Source organism: Pleurodeles waltl, chromosome 1_1, assembly GCF_031143425.1.
Source record: "Pleurodeles waltl isolate 20211129_DDA chromosome 1_1, aPleWal1.hap1.20221129, whole genome shotgun sequence".
Classification (NCBI taxonomy): Eukaryota; Metazoa; Chordata; class Amphibia; order Caudata; family Salamandridae; genus Pleurodeles; species Pleurodeles waltl.
This window is the reverse complement of record NC_090436.1, coordinates 748,697,682-748,719,146: the sequence shown is the minus strand read 5'-3', so window position 1 is coordinate 748,719,146 and position 21,465 is coordinate 748,697,682. Positions and strand designations below refer to the sequence as shown.

General features: G+C 42.6%; 1 protein-coding gene across 3 annotated transcripts in view; it reads left to right on the top strand.

Moving 5' to 3' along the window:
• Nucleotides 1–21,465, top strand: part of NXNL2 (nucleoredoxin like 2) — an 849,641-nt gene that overhangs the window by 47,781 nt on the left and 780,395 nt on the right. For all 3 annotated transcript variants that reach the window (XR_011202172.1, XR_011202173.1, XM_069227572.1), the window contains exon 2: nt 6,488–7,072. Coding sequence is in view for 1 of the 3 variants with exons in the window: in XM_069227572.1 (XP_069083673.1) it covers nt 6,774–7,072 (299 nt within the window). In the remaining 2 variants the exon portion in view is untranslated. The remainder of the gene's footprint in view (nt 1–6,487; nt 7,073–21,465) is intronic.

Here is a 21,465-nt window from a genome sequence, read left to right as displayed (position 1 = left end):
TGATGACAATGCATCTCAAAACTGACTCACCGTTTCAGCTGCGCCACGCATCTTTGACACAGATCCTCGCAACACTCCGCAAACCAGGATGCAAGGTACTCTTTTCAGTGGCCCTAATTGAGTACCTGCATCTGGCCCACGCTCCAATGCGGTGGGCCTGAACTTGTGATTTAAATTGCACATCTCTGCTTCTCTTGATTGGATTTTTGACATTTTTGTCTTGTTTTATTTATTAAAGATAAGTGAGTTTTTCTAACTTGGTGTGGTATCCTTTTTGTGTGGTTTTCTTACTTTATTAGTGTTTGAAGTGTTGCACAAATACTTTACACATTTGCCTTTATGTTAAGCCTGACTGCTCTGTGCCAAGCTACCAGATAATTGGGCACAGGTTAATTTAGGGGTGACATGCGTTACACGGACAAGAATTGTGGTTGCTGCTTGGCATGGTCTACGAGCACAGCATTGTGAAATTGTTTCATATAGCACAATGGGTATTAGGAAATGGTGATAATCAGAGTATTGAAACCTTTGTGTAGCATGGAGCACCGAAATAGTGGGTAGCCCCACCCAGTCATTGAAGAGGACTAGTGGTCAACCGAGAACCCAATTTCTTACACAAATCAATTAGGTGCAGAATGCTTGACGCTAGCACAGCATTGTGAAATTGTTTCATATAGCACGATAATTATTAGGAAATGGTGATAATCAGAGTACTGAAATCTTTGTCTAGCATGGAGCACCGAAATAGTGAGTAGCCCCACCTGGTCCTTGAAGAGGACTAACTGCGCACTGTGGGCAAAGCTATCAGCCCCCGTGGCACATTTCAGAGCACAAGTCACTGGATTCAGCTGACTGGGTGTGGGCAGCGGGTGAACATAAGCCTTAAGACTGTGAAGAAGCAAGGATCTCCTGCCTCATTATCAATGTGAATAAGACAGCGGGAGTTAGGTGGTGAGAGCTGGTTCCCATAATTCTCAGCAGCCTTGACTGTGTTGCATCTTCTCTGGATCTGGAAGAGCAGCACTGTGGAGGCTGTGGTGAACTGCTGTAAGCTGAGACTGGACCTCCCAACCTCCTGCAGGTTTCGGGACTGCCACTTTATTTATCACTTTAACATTATAGTCTACTAAACTATATACAAGAAATAAGTTTATAAAGTATACATCTTGAAGTGACTTGTTTCAAGGTGATCACAAATGTAATAATCATATAAGAGTAGGCACAGGGAAGAAGATTAATTGCCTTGGGTCACAAGATTGTTCAAGCAGGGAAGCCCAATACTTTCTTATGGCCCAAGAACTTAATTAAATTCAAAGAGGCCTGCTCTGCCACAGGCAGATGTAGATTACACCTGGGCCTGTCCCTTCCTTTGTCTCTCTAGTTAGCTAGGCAGTCAGTGGCAGAGGAGCTGCCCCCAGAAACATTTTGAGTGACCACAGAGGAGACATTAATCATTTCCCTGGTCTCATCACTTGGGTGGGCACAAGTGCTTGTACAGGGGTTGAAAGTTCTGCCCTGTTCAATTTTTGTTGAAAGGGGCACTGTGGGATTGTTTGCAATAGGGCAACCAGGAAATGCTGCAAAAGTGGGTAGAATTACCCCAGGGGAATTCTCCTTATTGGTTAGGGAGGAGCGAAGAGTCATCCACACTTACAGGCTAGTGCAGGTATAAATGTGGCACCCCTGGGCACACTTTTGAGGACTCTACTGGACCTTTGAAGATAGAAGAAGGTCTGCACCTGCTGTTAAGACCAGTGAGGAGAACCCTAAGAGGGGGTCTGCTCCCACTTGTTTCCAAGACAAACACGTGACCTCCAAGAGTTAGTTGGCTGACCTCCAGTTATAGGACAGAGGACAGGAACAAATCTGCAAGAAGCCCACTTTCCTGGAAGAGCCCTGCTGACTAGTTTCCACCTGACCCTGCCCTGGACTGTGCTGGTGGCTTCTGTTAGAGTAAGTCCTGACCCCAAGTACTGTTCCTGAGGTCCAGGAACCCTTGGCTGGTATCAGAGTGTACTCCTCCTACCTAATACTAAAACTCGGGACTGAGCAACGTTTTGCTAACTTTTTGCCTGGAGAACTATCAAGGGACTGACCTGCCAACTGATAACATCGAGTATGCATCACCGGTGGACCTGAATTCACTGTAGTGCCTACTGTGTCCTTCTTTCAACTCCTCTGTTCCCAGGTACAGTTTCATCAGTTCATCAGAAAGAGACACATTCAATGCCAGAGACCCCCTGGTGCAAAAACTTTACCTTCTCCCCCTGAAGCTTTTCCCAAGTGACCCACCATTTTTGCTGAGGCTCCACCTCGAAACCGGAATCCTCCAACGATGAGCCCCTTCTCTCAACACCAGCCCACTGCCTGCTTTCAGTGAAGCCTGTTGATGTCAGGAGGTAACCTTTCCACCGGGACAAATATGGTCCTTGTAGCTTACCCAAGCTCAGCCTGAAAACTTGTTGTATAACCAGTCAAATATGACGAGTTGCCCCCATTTTGTGCTTTGCTCTTTTTGGTGCTGTTTTTATTTAAAACATTTGAAAATTCATATCTCTGGTTTGCCTTAACAGAGTTTTTGTCATGTGGGTTCCATTCTGTTTATTGAGTTATTCCCCACTTTTATAAATGAGAGTGAATTTTTTATTATGTTGTGTTTCACCTTTTTAACTGTTTTGGCGCTCCTAAATGTTTTTCATATTTTCTTAAGTTAAACCAGCTTGCTCTATGCCGTAGCTAGCAGGGGCTGAACTCAGGTTTAGAACAGTTGGATGTAACACATGATGGGCCAGAGAAGTTCTCTATTTGTGTTTAGATGATCTTGCCACTGCTGCTAAATGCATTTGAGTCTCAGCGCAAATATATGAGCATCTATGCTTATCTACATAATCGTTATGGTATGATTGGAGTATTGGTTGTGTTCCATGGTGATCATGAGGTTCAATACCCAGGACCTTGAATTACATCCGAGAGGACACTGGTAGCTTGTGAAGTGCTTATAGTGATGGTACTGTTATGTAGCCTAGATATTATAAATATCATCTCACACAATCACCTTGACATCATCTTCATTTCAGAGACATGGCTACCTCCTCACCTCTGCCCCATCCTCGATGAATTTGTCCCTGACAGCTTCACTGTCACATCTCACAGTGCGACATCTGAGGCAGCACCAAACCTTGGCATGTCTCCGTTAATTGAGGTGATTGGCATTGTCCAGCATGTATCTCCAATCACCACACTCACACCAAAAGAAGTATTCTACAAATCATCATCTCAGCATTCCTGCCCATGATCTGCATAGACCCAATGTGACCAAAATGTCATCTCATTCACCATCTCATCCCACAATCCTCCCCACAAATAACAACCCACACACACCAGATTCACCCTGTTATTTAAAAAATGTCTTTGATAATGCTCTCTAACACAGATTTACTTCTCTAGCCCACACAATCTATCTGTGACGGTTGTATGACGGAACCACGCATGCGGCAACCACGCATGCCTGAACAACGCGGTCGGAACAACGAGTGCGTTGTTTCCACGCATGCCTTTACCAAGCATGCCTTTACAACGATCCTTCATTGTAAAGGCATGCCTAGTAAAGGCATGTGTGGAAACGGCATGCGTGGTTTTTGCACGCCAACCCCCACCCCAAAAACAGAAGTACCCGGCCCCCCCATCCTTAAAAACTAGCCCATACCCCCCACCCACCCCGAGCCGTAAAACCGACCCCCACCCCCAAATATAAAACAACCCAACTCCTAAAAACAAAATTACCCTGATCCCCCATCCTTGCCCCTAAAAACCGGACCACCTGCCTGCCCTGAATACAAAATTACCCCAACCCTCCACCCGCCCCTACAAATCCAACCCCCACCTGCCCAAAATACAACATTACCCTAACTCCTCACCCCTAATAACCTGCCCCATTCACCCTAAATACAAAACTACCCCCACCCCGCCCCTAACACCCCCACCTGCCCTGAATACAAAATTACCCCAATCCCCCGCCCCTAAAAACGTGTCCCCCGCCTGCCCCGAATACAAAATTATCCCACCCCGCCCCTAAAAACCCGACCCCCCACCCGCCCTAAATACAAAATTTCCCTGACCCCCACCCCTAATAACCCGCCCCCCCAGCTGCCCTAAATACAAAATTACCCCAACCCCCCACCCCAGCCCCTAAAAACCTGACCCCCCAAACACCCTAAATACAAAATGTCCCTGACCCACACACCTGAAAACCCACCCCCCACCTGCTCTAAAAACATAATTACCCCAACCCCCAAATACAAAATTAGCCTGACCCGCCCCTAAAAGTCCCACCCCCCTAAATACAAAATTACCCCGACCCCCACCCCTACCCCTAAAAACAAAATAACCCGAGGCCCCCCAGCCTAAAAACCATAGTACCAACCACTGCCCCTTAGAAACATTAAATAACCTAACTACCCCAACCCCTTCACCCTCTCCCCCACCCCTAAAAACTACCCCCAACCCTGCTCCAGCCCCACTTACCTGACTGCGTCCTCTTACGATGGATCTTCCATCACCACAGGCGTTGTTCTGGATCTTTCCCATCTGTGACACCAATACATTTCTTTGATCACTCCATTCCATCCGATAGTTCCTAATAGACAGTCATTCCATTCTGTGCTCTAAAGAGGTCAATCCCAAACCGTCTGCCCTCTAATAGCTGAAGGAAGTCATTAACACTAACAAACTCATCCAAAATTCAAATGATATAGCACAATCCTATTTTACCCTCATGGCCTCCCATCATTCAAAACCTGCAGAAAGTGCACCAATTCAGCTAAAAGCCATCCCCGAGCCTACAAATGATGGCAAGATGTTTTTCAAAGCTGCCAGTACATCAATGCCCTTCTCTACATCACACCGCACTCAAAACAAAAATCTGCTGATATGAACCAGGCTTTTAGCTGCAAGAGTGGTAACACAACACACATTCACTACATTCTGTTCTAGAACTCTTTTCAGTGGTTAACTGTTTGAACCCTGGCCTGCATAATGACCGTGCCGCTCCAATGCACTTTCATCACTCCTTGACACTATGAACACCATACCCCTTACAGGTACTTTCCCATTCTCCCTATGCGCAAGCCAAATCCCATTCATTGCTAAGAAACCTAACCTCAACTCCGTCAAGCTTTCTAGTTGCTGTCCTTTCACATACCCCGTCGTGGAAAGTTCAAGAGACAGCAGTCTTGTTTGCGCTTTATAAACTTGATGTGTTGGCAACACCCGGTTATGATACATTGCATCTAAATATTCATGAGTTTCACTGACCAATCTCATGCAATACATTTTGGGTCATATTTATGACCCATTTTGTGTCTTTCTTGCTCCACAAAAAGTGGTGCAAGAGCGATTTACACCTTAAGTCAGATTTTTTAAGCCATGCAAAGCCACTTTGCATAGCTTTCAAAGGGTTAAAAAATCGGGATTAAAACAGCGCTGCGCAAATCACTGTGTTGCATTACCCAGTGCCAGGGAGCATTCCATGGGTGTTGGGTGCGTGTTCCCACACAACTCCCATGGTTATTGACGCATTTACAGATTTACTAAACCTGGTAAACTGGGAATGCGCCAAAAAGATATACCTCTTCAGGAGAGGCGTAACGAGGAGAAATATGTTTGTCAATGTTTTTTCCTCTTTCCTACACATAAACAATCCTGCCTACAACAAAGGCACCCTTGCATCATTGTGCAAGGGTACTTGCATTGATGCTAGGCTGCCAAAACTACACCAGCGCATGGGAAAAAGACAGGAATGCTCTGTATTGGATAAATACGGTGCATTTTTGCCCTTTCCCTGTGATGGGGGGCTACATGGCAAGGTGACTTGCTGCACTGCCCTGCGCCACAAAATTCATAAATATGGCCCTTCATTTCTCCAAGGCACATGGTAATTTCTGTTGCTAAGCCCCGAGTTCTGAAGTGGTAAAGGTGAAGTGTAGTGATGTATACAATTAAATGCTAAATAAACAGTTATTACAATTTACAACAATGTTCATTTTTGGAGCATCCCAATGGTGAGCATCATTTAACCTTAAAAAGCTTTGTTTAGAATTATAGCAAATGGGGGTACAGTAGTGATTTTGTAGTTGGGAAAGGAGTTGAAAATCCAATTACAAATTAAATAAGAGCAAGCCATACATTGATCTAATTAAAGTTGCCATTCTGGTGGTAGCTGCTAAGTTGACTGAGACATGACACGCATGACTGCTCAGCCCAGAATGACTTGCCTGGCAGCTAGTGAGCCTTACACATAAAATCTGGCTGACAGGTGTGGAGATTTAGCTACATAAAGACTTTAATATGTCTTCAACCAATGTTGATATTGCTTCCTTTTTACAATTTTGTGTGATGATGTTCGATTAACCTTGAGGGAAAGCAAAATGTGATTGTAGGGTACTAAATTACTTATATGGAAATAAAACTTTTCTAATTACTTTGACAGGCAAACGAATGAAGAAAAAATCACGGAATTGTCCATTGTGCTACAGGCCATAAAGATTGATGTGGACAGCTGGGGATCAGTTTTCTGGAGATGAGCACGTGACTAGCACACCTTGCTGTCATTTAAAGACCATGGCAAACACAAGTGCCTTTAGTAATAGCCATTAAAGACAAAGATAATTTTGGAAAGTTCAAAAAGCTACTATCTGTGATCATGTAGAAGGCAAAATAAGGACAACAACACAACCAAAGGATAACAAAAAGATTGTTCTCATTGCTAGTTTGACATGGATCTATTCTCTGGTAGAATTTTGATAAACAAAGATGGTGACAAAGTTGATCCTGAAGAGGCATTACAAAATAAAATTGTTGGACTGTACTTTTCTGCCAGTTGGGGATCTCCGTGCCGAGATTTCACACCAATTCTATGTGACTTCTACACAGAGCTGGTGGAAGAGTCATATCCAGCTGCTCAGTTTGAGATTGTCTTCATCTCATTAGATAAAAGTCCTGAGGATATGGTGGATTATATGCACGAAATGCACGGGGACTGGTTAGCTTTACCCTGGCATGACCCCTACAAACAGTAAGTTTGGTATAAAGTAACATTAAGTATGTATGTGGTAGTGACGTCAAACTGCTAGCCAGAAAAGTGGGTTCATGTGTCTATTTGTCTGTGACTGTGTGTGTCTGTGTCTCTTTGTGTACGTAAATCACTTGACCAAGTGGTGTATTTCTAATAATAATAGGCTGATGTTACAAGCACCTTTCATACAAAGTATATGTTTCTTTAAAAGGATGCCTCTTGTTTTGGTATTTATGTGATAATATGTTGTTTTTGTATTCCCTTCTTTCAAGGTGCAATTTGTTGTTTTATGTCATACATTGATTCTAAGGTGCACCACGATACACTTAATTTGTGCTTTATTTTGTGTTGCTTCATTGCAATGGGTCATAATTCAGTTGATAACACAGTCCTGATAATGTTGAAAAAAGATTTTAATGGTTCTAAATACATGACAGTTGTGCTACAGTGTTAATTGTGCTGTAGCATATTCCTTTGTCGGACTATGGCTTAAACAGTGTCAATTAATCTTTTGGCCCAGCATAAGGATGTGGACAAAATGACAACAAACTACTCAACCCATCACCATAGGACAGTATGAACAATGTGGCCACACAAGGAAAACTCTAATCTGAAATAAAGTCCAAGGGTGTTTATTACAAATTAAGGCTCAGAACAAGATAGATAATTATCAAAACAAGACTGTAAAGATACAGAATCAATACAGGCAGTCCAAGATCCAAACCTCCTAAAGACATTGAAACAAACCAACATCAAAAAGACAAGACATTCACTTAACCCTACACACAAAAGCAATAAGAAAATCTGAAAAAGAGGAAACAAATGCTGTCTAATTCTGTTAAACATTTAGCTGTTAAATTCTACATTCAATAACCTGAACAAGGTGTAACTCTACGAATTAGGAAATCAGTATCATTGGTATGTTGGGTCAAGCACATGTGGGCAAAAAGCACAAAAAGAGCAAAAAGAATTTGGAGAAAGAAAATCTGAGGAAATGTAACTAACTAAAGTGAATTAAAACAGCACATTCATTTATAGATCTAATACGCATTCAACATTCTAAACCATAAATTCAATATTAATAAACTCTGTTAGTGTTCATGTTACAGTAAATTCAAAACAAAGTGACTCTGTTGACCCTTTTGTGTAACTATAGTGCAAACTACATTCACTACATTTGCAATTTACTTTTAAAATGCTTTTTCCATGAAAACCTTTATTATTTTAGTGCAGTCTGTTAATATACATGATAAACTATAGTATGGAAACAAATTAATCTGTTAAACATAAACTTACAAGGCTATACCACATGCCTTTTCAACTACTAATCTACAGTGAATGCACGTTAACATGGCTTTTCAGTGCACAACTTTACAATAAAACTATTAGTACTTTGAATAACATAATGCATAGATTGTCACACATAGATAAGCTCTGTGACATGAGGGACAATACTAAAATGTAATTCCCCCCTCTGTTGGTGAATCAAGCCATCACATAAACTACAATCTCTCATTTTCAATGAGACAGCTCAAACTTTCAGAGGTCATTCCAGGCAAGATCTGGACTCCTCTAACTGCTTGATGTCACTGTAGTATATTCATCATCTCGTCTCCATCTCAAACGCCTCTCCTCTATCTCCTCTGCTGGTTCTCATATTTTTCAGCTTCTTAATCAGTTTATAAAGGCCAACTGCAACTAGGGCACACATGGCTATAATCAATATAGGCCTCAATACCTTTCCCTAAACTTTCAAATAATTTTCCAACTGCTGAAAATCCACTACCTATTGCTTCCCAGACACCTATCCCTTCTAGCTCCTTCAGGTCCTTTTTCAATTCTATCATATTCAAAATATACTTTCTCAGCCCCTTACTATTATCCGGGATGCAAGTGAAGCACTGTTGGACTTGTAACATTTTGCAATATCCTCCCTGCTTTGTGAGAAGGACATCTAATCGAAGATGGTTTTGTGAAACCATTGATCTTACCATTTCTGTGTCTAATAACAGGAAGGCACCTGCTGTATCTGTAGAAAGGTTATCTGCTGTCATTGACATCTTTCGTATCTTGTGATCATTCAGGATCACACCTACTGATGGAATAATGGCACCAAAAATATCACCTACAATCTCTGAAGCAATAGCACTTCTCTTAACTCTGGTGTTTGAGTTCTCATCCCAGACATGGTCTTTGTTGTAATAGGCGTTTCTGCCACAAATTAAATAAACAACAGGCATGGCAGGGTCTTGTCCAGATAACATAAAATTCCTAGCACTTTTAAAGGAAAGCACGTCTACATTCACTAGTCCCCACAACAATTGTGTCAGCTTTTGATTTAGATCTAAATACACATAGTTGCCCTACATGTTGCAAATACAAGGCATCGGATCCTTGACTCCCTACTAGTGAATGAGTTTCTTCTCTTTCCCAACTTGGTAACACTATTCCCTTTCCTACTTTAGCTTTCATAGTGCTTCTTCTGTCTTCAACTTGTCCAATTAATTCCTTTTCTACTGGGGTAAGAATACAGGTCAAGTTATTTCTATGAGCAAAGGCTGTTCCAATGACAATATAGGTTCAAAGAAACGTACTGTGTCAATGTTTTTTCGCTTTAGCAATGCTACTCAAGTGTTTCATGATAGGAACAATTGAGAAAACCAAATCATAACTGGGATAGTAATACTAATAATTATCTTGCTGATATACAAGTGTTAGGAGCAAGCTACAGGAAATTCCATACGTTAAGGGGATATTATGATAAGTGATTCCCTCACTGCCTGATAATGGCAACTGGGAAGAGACATAACAACCTCTAACCTTCATCATGTTTTCTTATTCGTTCAGCAATTTATAATAGACATTTGTAGGCAAACCACTAACTGTGGGAAAACTCAATCCAAGGAGCAATAATATGATCATGATAACTATCACAACTAATAATCCTACACATATATACCTAAGCTTACTATTTTTGTTTCCAGTAGACTCCATGTATTTTCTAATTTCAGAGCAAAAATAAAAAATTACAAAAGTGAAAATGCTGCTGTAGAATGTCAAATGTCTCTTTCAGTCCTTTTTTTATTTAAAGCAATGTCAATAGCAAACAAATTGTCTCTTTAGCAAAAAGGTTTGGATTCTTTCACAGAAAGTTCCTTGATCTTCTGGAAAGTTCAAGTGTTCTCTAGCAAATGTTCAAAAAGCTTGTAATAAATGTTCAAATGTCTCTGATAAATGCACAGCTTGTGATCACTAATGATCAGTTCCAGGATATAATGTATTTGTTCATCAAGCAGTAATGGGATTTCAAAATTCAGCTCCACTGTAATCCCAAATGTTAGAAATGGGGTTTCTGGTTGGTTAGGGTATGCACCTAAGCCAGGCAGAACCCACCCACTCTAGTCAGGGCAAAGGGTTACACATCCAAGATAACCCCTGCTCACCCCCTTGGTAGCTTGGCACGAGCAGTCAGGCCTAACCCGGAGGCAATGTGTAAAGCGTTTGCACAGCACACACAACACACGTGATGCAAAATGTACACCACAAAGTAAACACAACAATGAGATATGTAAAAATAAACTGTATTGCACAAAACATAATTAGGGCAACATTACACGTTAGTAATACCCTGTTACCTTAGCAGTTGTCAGAACGTTACACAAGTTACTAATACTCTGCAAGAAAATGCAGTTGTCACATTAGAACACTTAAGTACTCAGGACTCTGCAACATAAGCAGTAGTCAGGAATTACAGTAAAGCATTCTATGCACTTGTCATGAATACCTCGAAAAATACTCATAAAAGGAACAGTAGAGAATATATCACAAGTCATAAAAATACATATCAGCATGTCATGCCCATAAAAGGAACATCAGTACATATATGTAATGTCATGAAAGCAGGTAGGAACATATAAACCCCTCCAAGGTTTATACTAGGCTCACTGAGCCAATATCTCCTAAAAAGTACCTGAGTTCAGGTTATTCTGAAGAAGAGGCACTCCTTGTGCCTAGAAGAGGAGCATGGGGGCCCCCAGCGCTCCTATGCGCACAGCGGGTGCCATGCGGTGCTCCTGGGGGAGAATGGATGTCTGCACCCTCTCTAATGCGGTAAATCGGCCCCTCCTGGGGCCCGCAATCTTGGTGGGGGCCTCCCTCAGCCTCCACACACCCTGCACATGGGGTAGGGGCCATGCGAGGCCTAACAAGTAGGTATGGGGGCGAGAAGAAGGGACCTCTGTCAAGGTCTCCCTTCCCCGTCCTAAATAAAATGCTGCTCGGTTTAAAAAGGAGCGTCCTGCTCCTACTGCAGAGACCAGGGGTAAGGGGGCATTACCCTCGCCTTCTCCTGAGTCCTGCTACTCAGATACAGAGATCGGACCCCTCCTGGGGCCCACGAAGACACTCGCCTGCACCTGATGTGGTGCGCGAGTGTATCTGTTGATTCCCGGGCCGCTGGGGTGATTGGAGCAGAAGTGGGGGGTGGCTCGTGCTCCAGGGGTGCTCCCAGAAGCAGACCGTGCCCCGGGGGTTCCAATAGGAGCACACCTGCTCCGCTTACCTTTTGCTCGTGCCCCAGGGGCACTAGAAGGTGCGCGATTCTCGTGCTTTGTGAATATAGGGTGCCTGGACTGCGGCGGTGATTTTTGAGCACGAAGAGGGCTCCAAACAGCGCGAGGGGCACCACGGTGATCCCGGGCTGTGGTGGTGATTTTGTGCCAGAAAAGCGCTGCAAAAGAGTGCAGGGCATCCAGGAGCGCTTTCCCAGCTACACCTCAACAAAGCAGCACTCTTTGTGCTGAAGTAAGTTTACAGAGGTCTGGGGCCACATCACCCTGCCTCTGGAGACAAAAAGTGAAAAAGGGGCACAGGGCTGGTGAACCCAGCTACAGGCCAGCACACAAGGGGATGTCAGCAGTGGCAGTTTCTCCTAGTGATCAAGCAGGTCACAGGTCAGCACAGCAGCAGCAGTCCAAGGTGGTCCTGGAGAGTCCTCTCAACAGCGTCCTGTCCAGCTCCAGGTAAAGCTTCTGGAGTCCCAAGAATGTCCAAAGAAGGTCTAAATTGTGGAGAAAATTCCCCTGTACTTATACTAAGTTTATAGTGTGTTTTACAATGGGGAGGAGAGTGGGTTCCAACTGGTTCCAACTGGTTCTGGGAGTGCCCTTTCTCTCCTCCAGCAGAGGCTCCAAACATCAGTGGGGGGTAAACGACCCTATTGTGCGAGGCCAGGGCACAGCCTTTACAAATGCAGATGTGCCCCTTCTCTCCCTTCTCTCAGCCCAGGAAGGCTATACAATATGTAGATGCACCTCTGTGACACCTCCACCCTCCCTGTGTACATGCTGTCTGAAAAGTATGCACAAAGCCCCAACTGTCAGTCTTCCCAGATGTGGATTGGTGGCAAGCTGCAAAACACCAGAGTCATAAGCACAGATAAATACGCACTTTCTAGAAGTGGTTTTTCTGTGATAGTAATAAAAAATACACCTACACCAGTAAGCAGCATTTCTTAGCACTATCACAACCATACCAAACATGCCCACGCTACCCCTCATAAATCAGACAATACCCCTTACACATAAGGCAGGGCATTTCTAATGCAATCCTATGAGAAGGCAGCACTCACAGCAGTGAGACACCAAGTTAGGCTGTTTGTCACTACCAGGACAGGCCACGCAACCTGGCACATGTCCTGCCTTCTACATACATGGCACCCTGCCCATAGGGCTATCTAGGGCGTACCTTAAGTGTGACTTACATGTAGTAAAAGGGGAGTTCTGGGCCTGTCAAGTAAATTTAGATGCTAGGTCCCTGTGGCAGACAACTGTGCACACAGGCCCTGCGCTAGCAGGCCTGAGATCGGTTTGACAGGCTACTTCAGTGGGTGACGCAAGCAGCGCTGCGGGCCCACAAATAGCATTTAATTTACAGGCCCTGGGTATAGGGATACCACATTACAAGGGACTTATAGGTAAATTAAATATGCCAATTAGGTAAAAGCCAATAATACCAATTTTACAAGGGAGAGCACATGCACTTTAGCACTGGTTAGCAGTGAAAAGGTGCTCCGAGTCATAACGTCAGCCAACAAAGGTCAGAAAAATAAGGAGGCAAAAGGCAAAAAGTCTGGGGAATGACCCTTTAAAACGGCCAGGTCCAACAACAAACTTAACTGGATTCGTATTGTTAAAGCAAAAGGTTGCACATTCCTTTTCCCACTCATTTGCTGCAAAGTACTTCCATTCAGGTGCTGAGTATTTTCGACTGGGTACTCTCCTTCTTTTTGATCTCCAGTTTACTCAACTTTCAGCATCACTGTCACTTTGATTTGTATCCTCAGTCTCTTCAGCAATCGTTGGGGGCACTTGTACAGCAGGCACATTTAGCTCACTTGGCCAATTGTCTCCTGGTGCAGCTCTTTGTGCTACAGCATCTGGTCCTTCGCCAGCATCTAAACTTCCATGAGCCAACTGATTCTGTCTCAATCCTTCAGTATCAACCACTGCTGTCACCTCACTCAGACCCCCCTCAGCCACTTGTCCAGGCCCAATAGCTTGCTAACCCGATCCCTTTCTCTCACGGTAACTGACCCTTCAGGAACAGGTGCTGTATTATCTAGGGGACCTAGAATTATCAGAGTGGCTATCATGCACAGCTGGGGAGACCAGCACACTTTACAGCTGTTATAGTGACCAACACTACCTGGTGAGGCCTCTTCCAACATGGTTCTGTTGTAGAGCCAAGTTGGCAATGTCTTTGGGCATGTTATTTTTGCAACTAGGCCTGCTGCGTGTGCCCTTTAACCGAGTAACATTTTATTTGACTTCATCCGTGGTGGTGTATTATTTTATTATCTAGTTTTTCTTTCGCCTAGGAAATCATTATATTTCTTAGCACAATATTCTTTCACTCTGTGCTTTCCTCAAGGCTGCAGTGAGATATGATTGTCAGCACAAGTGGTTCTCTGCATCTCTAACATTTTTATGTGGGCACATTTTCTCAGAACAGCTGTTGTTTTATTCTAAAAATATTTCCCTATCCCATGCACATTAGAGGGAGGTTCCAGCCGGATGACCACGACTGCATGCTGTCTGACTTTGTTACAGCTCCTTGCTGAGACCACCGGTTCCCTGACCCACATGGGGATGGTGTCACTGTAGATAACAGGCCTCTTCACTACTGTTATCAGGTATGGGGGATAATGTCTTCCCAGGGGGGAATCTTGAAGGGAGTATTAGGGCTTATCATGCTGTGCTCTAACATAGCTTAGGTAGGAAATACACATATCGTGCATAGTGACAGTATGCTGGGACTTTTCCTGTGCTTCACTTTTCTTGTCACCATTTTCCTTCTAGTATGTTTCTCCATTCTAAATATTGCATTTCATGCCGTTTTATCTAAGACGCTGCTGATTCAGTAAGTCATATTGAACCATTTTCTCCCTATGTTTGTCTTTGCATGTGTTAGACTAATGTAACTGAGAGAAAAGGATGAGATCTGATCCAACACGATTTCCCTGAGAAGTCATAATGCCATGCACCCGGTTGCCATAAATCATCCTTGCTCTCAGGCGGAGATGAGGCGCTGCTAGCTGGCAGGAAACAGATTCAGCTGACAGTTGTCACACAGTGTGGGATTGAACTCAGTTTCCCACAGTTCAGGTGATGCCGCCGCCCAAATCCAGCAGGCTGATTGATACAATAAGAGCCAAAGCGACAGATCCAAGCAGGATTTCCTTACATGCACCAGTTACTCCAGCAGCTACTACACTGGCCAGCTCTTTCCCTGACAGAACAAATAGGGATGCTGCCAGAACCGGACCAAGGCATCCTAAGTACACTACTCATGAGTTTTACACATAAATGGCCCTTGATTATACTAAATGTCTATATTCAGTCTACTCCAAATTAAAAAAATGATGTAATTGGGAAAATCAAATCAGTCATCTTAAAGCAAATGCATTGTGTACCGGAACCTGAACTCATTATCACGGGTGACTTTAACATGAATTGGATCAGCACGGGAGCAAATGATGATTTTCCCACCAAACTGAACTACCACTGGAACATACAGCCCCAGGGTGCAAACCTCAGGAACTGAAAAGTTGAACCCGGGGAGAATTTAGTGCTAGACATTGAGCACCTTAGGATGAGAGCACTCAATGGTAGATCATCTGACGACTGCCCAGAAAATCTTACTTACATTAGTCCATTATTGATTACAACTACCTATTGCTCCCTCTTTTCCTTGCTGTTCACTTTATCCAAATTGTGGAGCGATGTGAGAGCGATCACCTTCCACAATCACTGGTCCTGGACCTTAGTAGAGAGGTAAGTCTCTCATGTTTGGCTCTCAATTCACTACAAATTATCAAAAAAATGAAATGGTCAGCAAACACCTATAGGGAAGATTACTAACAGTGCCAAGGCAGTCTTAGAAGAGTGTGAAAGACTAAACTCAATTAGCAACTTAGCAAAAAGTCACAATTTACCTACTTGCAAACAGCAACTCTAATTCGGTTGGCCCATCCAAGCAAACCTTTCTAGCACCTCCAGGATATTGCCATAAACCTAAAAAGAGAAGTAACCTGTCACCTGGCTAAGAAGAAACTAAATCAAGCACTGATGCTAGTTCACAGGGGCAGCTCCCAAACAAGAAATAACATAGACTTGCTAAGGGCAGCAAAAAAAAGGATACATAAAGTTTGGGCTGAAATCAGGAAAGACACAGAGGACATCTGGGCTAAGCTGCTTCACGACAACAAGCAACCCAACTCAAGGGTCTTTTGGCAAACTGTGAACAACCAAATTGAGAGCAGCAGCCCCTAGGGAACATCTCTATCAGGGAAGAGTGCTGGGTTGCTTTTCTCAAGAAACATTTTTCATTCGGAAACGACTTGCTGCCTACAACACTCTCAGAGGCATACTCTATATCGCCACCGTCAGACAGCCCAGCCCCTTCCTGTAAAGAGTTTTCACCAGCACCAATTCCACCAAAAGCAGACACCTTTTTAGTAGATTGACCGGTTAACCTGGGCACACACCATGGGTTTTCTCAGTTCAGAGACCACCGCCCACGAGCTCAGTCGACTTCAGACACAGGCCTACATTTATCCCTCAATCTAGGAGGAGTACAACTGTCTGAACAAGAAATCGTGAGAGTTATCATCAAAGTCAGGAGGGATGGGCCCCCCTCGGCTAAATGGCATACCCCAAGCTATTTATAAACAAGACTTGCAGTATTGGGCAGGAAAGCTGGCTCCTCTCTACTCTAATGTAGTCCACAAGGGTGACAAAACTGCCTCATGGCAAGATGCAGTTATCACCCCACTCCACAAAGGAGGAGATAAAATCCTACCAGAAAACTACCATCTAATCACACTCCTCGACAATGAAGCAAAATGCTGCACATTCTCGTTCTTCATTATCTGATTGCCTAAGCAGATGCAAACTGAATAATTCCAATTACTCTGTATGGTTTCAGAAGGTGCTCTGGCACAATCACTAACATCTGGGCCCTGTTCATCTTATTGGACCAAATGGGCAAGCAGAATCATATGACTTGTCTATTTTGTTGATTACAAATCGACTTTTGACTGTGTAAACCCAGCGAAGCTCTGGAGAAAGCTCAGGGTTTGTATCATTCCATCCCACTTGCTCAGAATCATTTAGTCACTCCATAGACAAACTTGGATGTGAATTAAAATTAGTGATGACTTCCTACTATCATGAAAGATATGTACACATTAAGGCCTAAAACAGTGGTGGGTGGGTGTTAGCTCCATGTCTTTTCAAGCTCTTGGCACCTTTGCACGAAACCACTTATTATACGTGGACAACATGGTCCTGTGTAGTCTAACCAAAGTAGGCCTGCAGAAACTGATAAATGCACTGCATTTGCATGCCACACAAAATGACCTAGTGATTCACCAACCTAAAACTAAGGTGATGACGGTTAGCAAAGCAATGAAGAAAAACATAACCTCCCACCTCGGCACACATGTCCTAGACTCAGTAAACAAATATAAGTACCTGGGGGTTTTGCTTTTTGCTTCACGATAAGGAAACAACCAAACAACAGCTCCAAGCCATCGCAACTAAGAGCAGTGCCCTAATTGTTGCCTTTATTACTGTGCTTGAGAGGCTGAAAGGTCCAACACTGGATCCACTATTGAAGGTAATGGTGGCAAAAGTTCTGCCAACCTTAACTTATGGCATTGAGGCCATTTTCAGCTATGACTTGGCCCTTTTTGCACAAACTCAAATAAAATATTTATCACTATGTGTTAAATTGATCACAGAGCTCCTCTCCTATTCAAATTCGGTTGGAGTTTGGCCTCAAAAGGCAATCTGTTGGGTGATAGGGAGCAGTAGTTATGTACTGCTTAAAATTAAAACAGTCTGAGCCTAGCACCTTGAACAACAAACTGTGGTTAGCAATCAGCAACATAGGTAGCTGCTGCAATCTCAGCAGCAGCCTGAAAGGATGCTTGGGCCAATCTCTAGTGAACCTGCACCTTGGGCTCTGTCACTTATATATAATGCTTTGCAAACATTTGTTAATTCTGCAATGGCCAAACCCTCATTTCTAAAGGATAAAGAGGATCTGCCTAAAAGAGGACATGCCTTGGTGTCATCAACAGTTACTTAAAGGTAAGGTGAGCGTTGTATTTAGCCTGCACAAATCTGCTTCATCTGAAACTATAGCTGCTGCAGTGTCGCTTGGGTTGCCCACTCTCACTAGCGGAAAAACCTGCATGTCTACTTTCTGGTGACAGATGCTGTGGTTTGTGTGGCACAAACAGCAAGAACCTCCTGCAGCTGAACTGCATTTGCCCTGGACTGGCTGTGGAGGGGAGGTGCCTCCTCAAGCCTTCATTTAAAAGTAAAGGGATCCGCACAGGCTGGCAGCCTGCCATATTGTCTAGAGCCTGACGACCCATTACTGAACTGCTGGTACATGACATTTTTTAAATAAGTTTGAACAAAAACTAACTAAACAAGTGAATGAGTATATTGAGGCCCAGGAAAAATGGTGGCCAATCAGAGGTTGTCCATGGTCATCCTAATTCTGGGTTCCCTTGGCTGGACTGGGCCCCGTTTGATAACATGACAAATTGGGCCAGGTTGTCAGCCAGGGAACAGGCCCTGACACCAAAAACCTGGGCTATCCTGGTCTTGAGACTTTTGAAAAAGTCCTTTAACATAAGTATGATAAACTGGACCGGGCTGCTAGCCAGGGAATAGACTTTCTACATCTAAACTTGTGCTATCCTGGCCCACTAGAATCCTCACTAGGAAATGGACAAATGTAACTAATTGGCTGTGCACCTTTTTCTAGGCAGCTTACACACCTGCATTTCCATGATCTATGAGCAAAGCAGTGACACCTAGGCCAACACGCAAACTGGCTTTCAGTCACTGATATTAAAATTATGGGCTACCCTGGCGTCCTTGGAGTTCTACGATAAAGCTGCACAATTGATCTGAAATCAGCTGTGTGATGTTTTAATGTCTTATCTTGGTCAGATGCAAGTCATGTGCTTGGCAATCACCAGACAGCACTTACGCACTTTAGACAGCTACTTTGCACGTCGGTTCCTTAAAACAACCTTTGGCCCCAAAGCACCCCTTGAATAAGTTGTAACAGCTGGGACAGGCTTCTAGCCGGGGCTCAGTCACTTATTATCAAAATTAAGGGCTATCCTGGCATTCTAGAACTCCCTTCTGGCATCCTGGAACTCCCTGACAAAGCTGCATGCATGATCCAGAGACACTTGTGTGACCTTTTTAGATGTTATGAAACAGCATTTTTATTTTTTTGGGTGGCCCATAGACAATCTTGTTAATCACCAGATAGAATTTAGACTCCTATGTATTTTAACTCAGCTTAACTCATTTCGGAACTATACCTACTAAGTGGTATAAACGCTTGATGTTTCTTACTTTGTTCTTTTATTAATTTGAATCCTTGTTTCTTTTTTCCTCAAATACAAATAAAGTTACTTACAAGTTAGCTTTTCCTCATTCACAGTTACAGCTCTTAGAATTTTGTTTTTTCAGAGAATGCTTCATACACTCCTAACATCATACCAAGTGGCAGTTCTTCTGTGAACTCAATTTGTGGTTGAAATGATTTCTTTTTGGAAACACAATCTTCTTCTCAGCGGTTACTATACCCTTGTGAACTCAAAGTTAATCATCCATACTTCTTATACAAGTTTGGATTTTGTTGACTATTTCCTTGGAAAAAGCCCTTTTCCAGAAATAAGAAGAAACTTCAAAATAAAGGTAGTAAATTGTATCTTGTGTTCTTTAGCACTGTTGCCTCTTGTTACCAAATTAACTTACAAGCCCAAACACCAAATTATCCCATGCAGTATAATTGTCACTGGATGTGAGGAAAACAAATTAGATGTGCTGCTTTCTTGTGAAAAAATGTTTATCATCGCACACTTCCAGTAGGCAATGAAATGTTGAATTTCCACACAAAAACTAAATAACATGTGCCCAATAAAGTATGTCCTCTATAAGAGTAATTTGCAAGACTGTGCCTGTGCTATCCTGCCAAGTTCATCAAATCTGCATTTTGATCTTCTTGAAGGAATTATCCTGCTGCATCACCTCTCATGTTAATCACTACAGGGAACAGGGTAACTTTCATACCAGGGAGCACCCAAGATGACAGTTTCACTGAGGAAGTCCTGAGATTTTTTAGACATGTAGTAAAAATCTAATATTTTTTAGTAGCACATTTCCAGTAAGCAAGGGTACTCTCCAATGCTCTATGAGGGAAAACATTTTTTAACTTATGTGTATTTCTTCGCGGAGAATAGAGAATCTCTCAAGCTACTCCCCTCCATGCGATAGCACATAAGGAGATAACTGGGGGGCCGGGTTCTAATAGTGCTCCTGATGAAGCAGAAAAGGAAAGGCTAACAAACATTCATATATCATGTAAACAAAATCGTATAAGACAATGTGATTTTAGTAAAGAAAAATAATGTATGTAGAAAATGTGCCCACGAAGTAGGTCGCCATTAGTATAAACAAGCTTAATTAATCATGAAGAATCGACAATGTAGTAATCCGTCATAATTACAGATGTATTTTATGATTTTCTTGTTGAAACTGTTATATGCTTAGCTTAAATTTAGCAGAGTCTTTGGCCTAGTTGCCTGGTCTCAAATTTTAACTGCGTAGTTTTCACTTGTATTAACAAAGACGTGTTTAAACTTTAAAAGCTGTATTTTTCCAGTAGAATGACTAATACAGTTATCTCAAGGTTTCGTGCTAGGCAAGTTTCATCCCCTTTGAAGCAAGGTCAGTTTCTGCAGGTGCAGACAATAAAGACACTCATGTAGAATTAATTGGCAACTTTGTTACTACTTGTGTTCCAAAACTCCAAGGACACCTTATGCGTAGGTGAACATTAAGAGAAGGACACTATTCATTGGTTAAAGAGAAAACCACCCCATGGACCCTCCAATGGAAGAACCTGAAGAATATGGAACGTTTCTTATTTAATCCCACCGGACAAAGAGAATTCAGCCATTTTCTTTGATGCCAATTTGAAGCCAGATTCAAGACGCCATTTTGATGACACTTTGATGCTTTTTCTCTATCCCAGAGAGATAGACTTTAAAGAATTCTCACCCGAGAGACTTTAACTTTACCCCGTCTTGCCCATACGATAACTTTTGCCCCATTCTCCTTGCTGCTGCAAGGAAAACGTGCCTTTAACTTTGCCCCCTTGAATTCTGCCCCATGCTGATCGAACTGGTACCTGAAGGACAAAGACTTACCTTGAATGCTGATTGTATTTGGTAATTATGAAAGGATAAATGTATTATGCATTGTATTTTCCTTCTTAGGTACCAACTGCTTACATTTTGACAGAGCCTAAGCTAGAGGTTTTCTAAATTTATGTTGATTAAATTCATTTTCGCATGAAGCCCCACATGCCAATGCTAATCAGAGGTTAGTTGAGGTACCCAGTTGATGCACCATGCTGAATTGAAATCTTGTTATGCTGACCGATGTATGCAATTAGTCAAATTCAGTTACTTTTATTAGTGATTTGCATTGCTTTAACTGAGTGCATTATAATCCAAATTTTGCGTAGATTGCGTTTCTTCCGTCGCTATGGACAGCTAGTAATGTTCGTATACGTATATCATTTGATTTTGAGACTTACTTATATTGTGTTAGCTTTGTTAATATAGGGAAATAAATTCATTAACTTTTAATAAACAGGTGTGGTTATTCACGACTGAAAGGTCATGATGTGTCAAATTACTGATTTTCTGTTTAACTAATTTGTTGATTGATTACTAATCAAGTATTGGTTATTGATTATAAATGATTATTAATTATTGATTTGAGGGATCC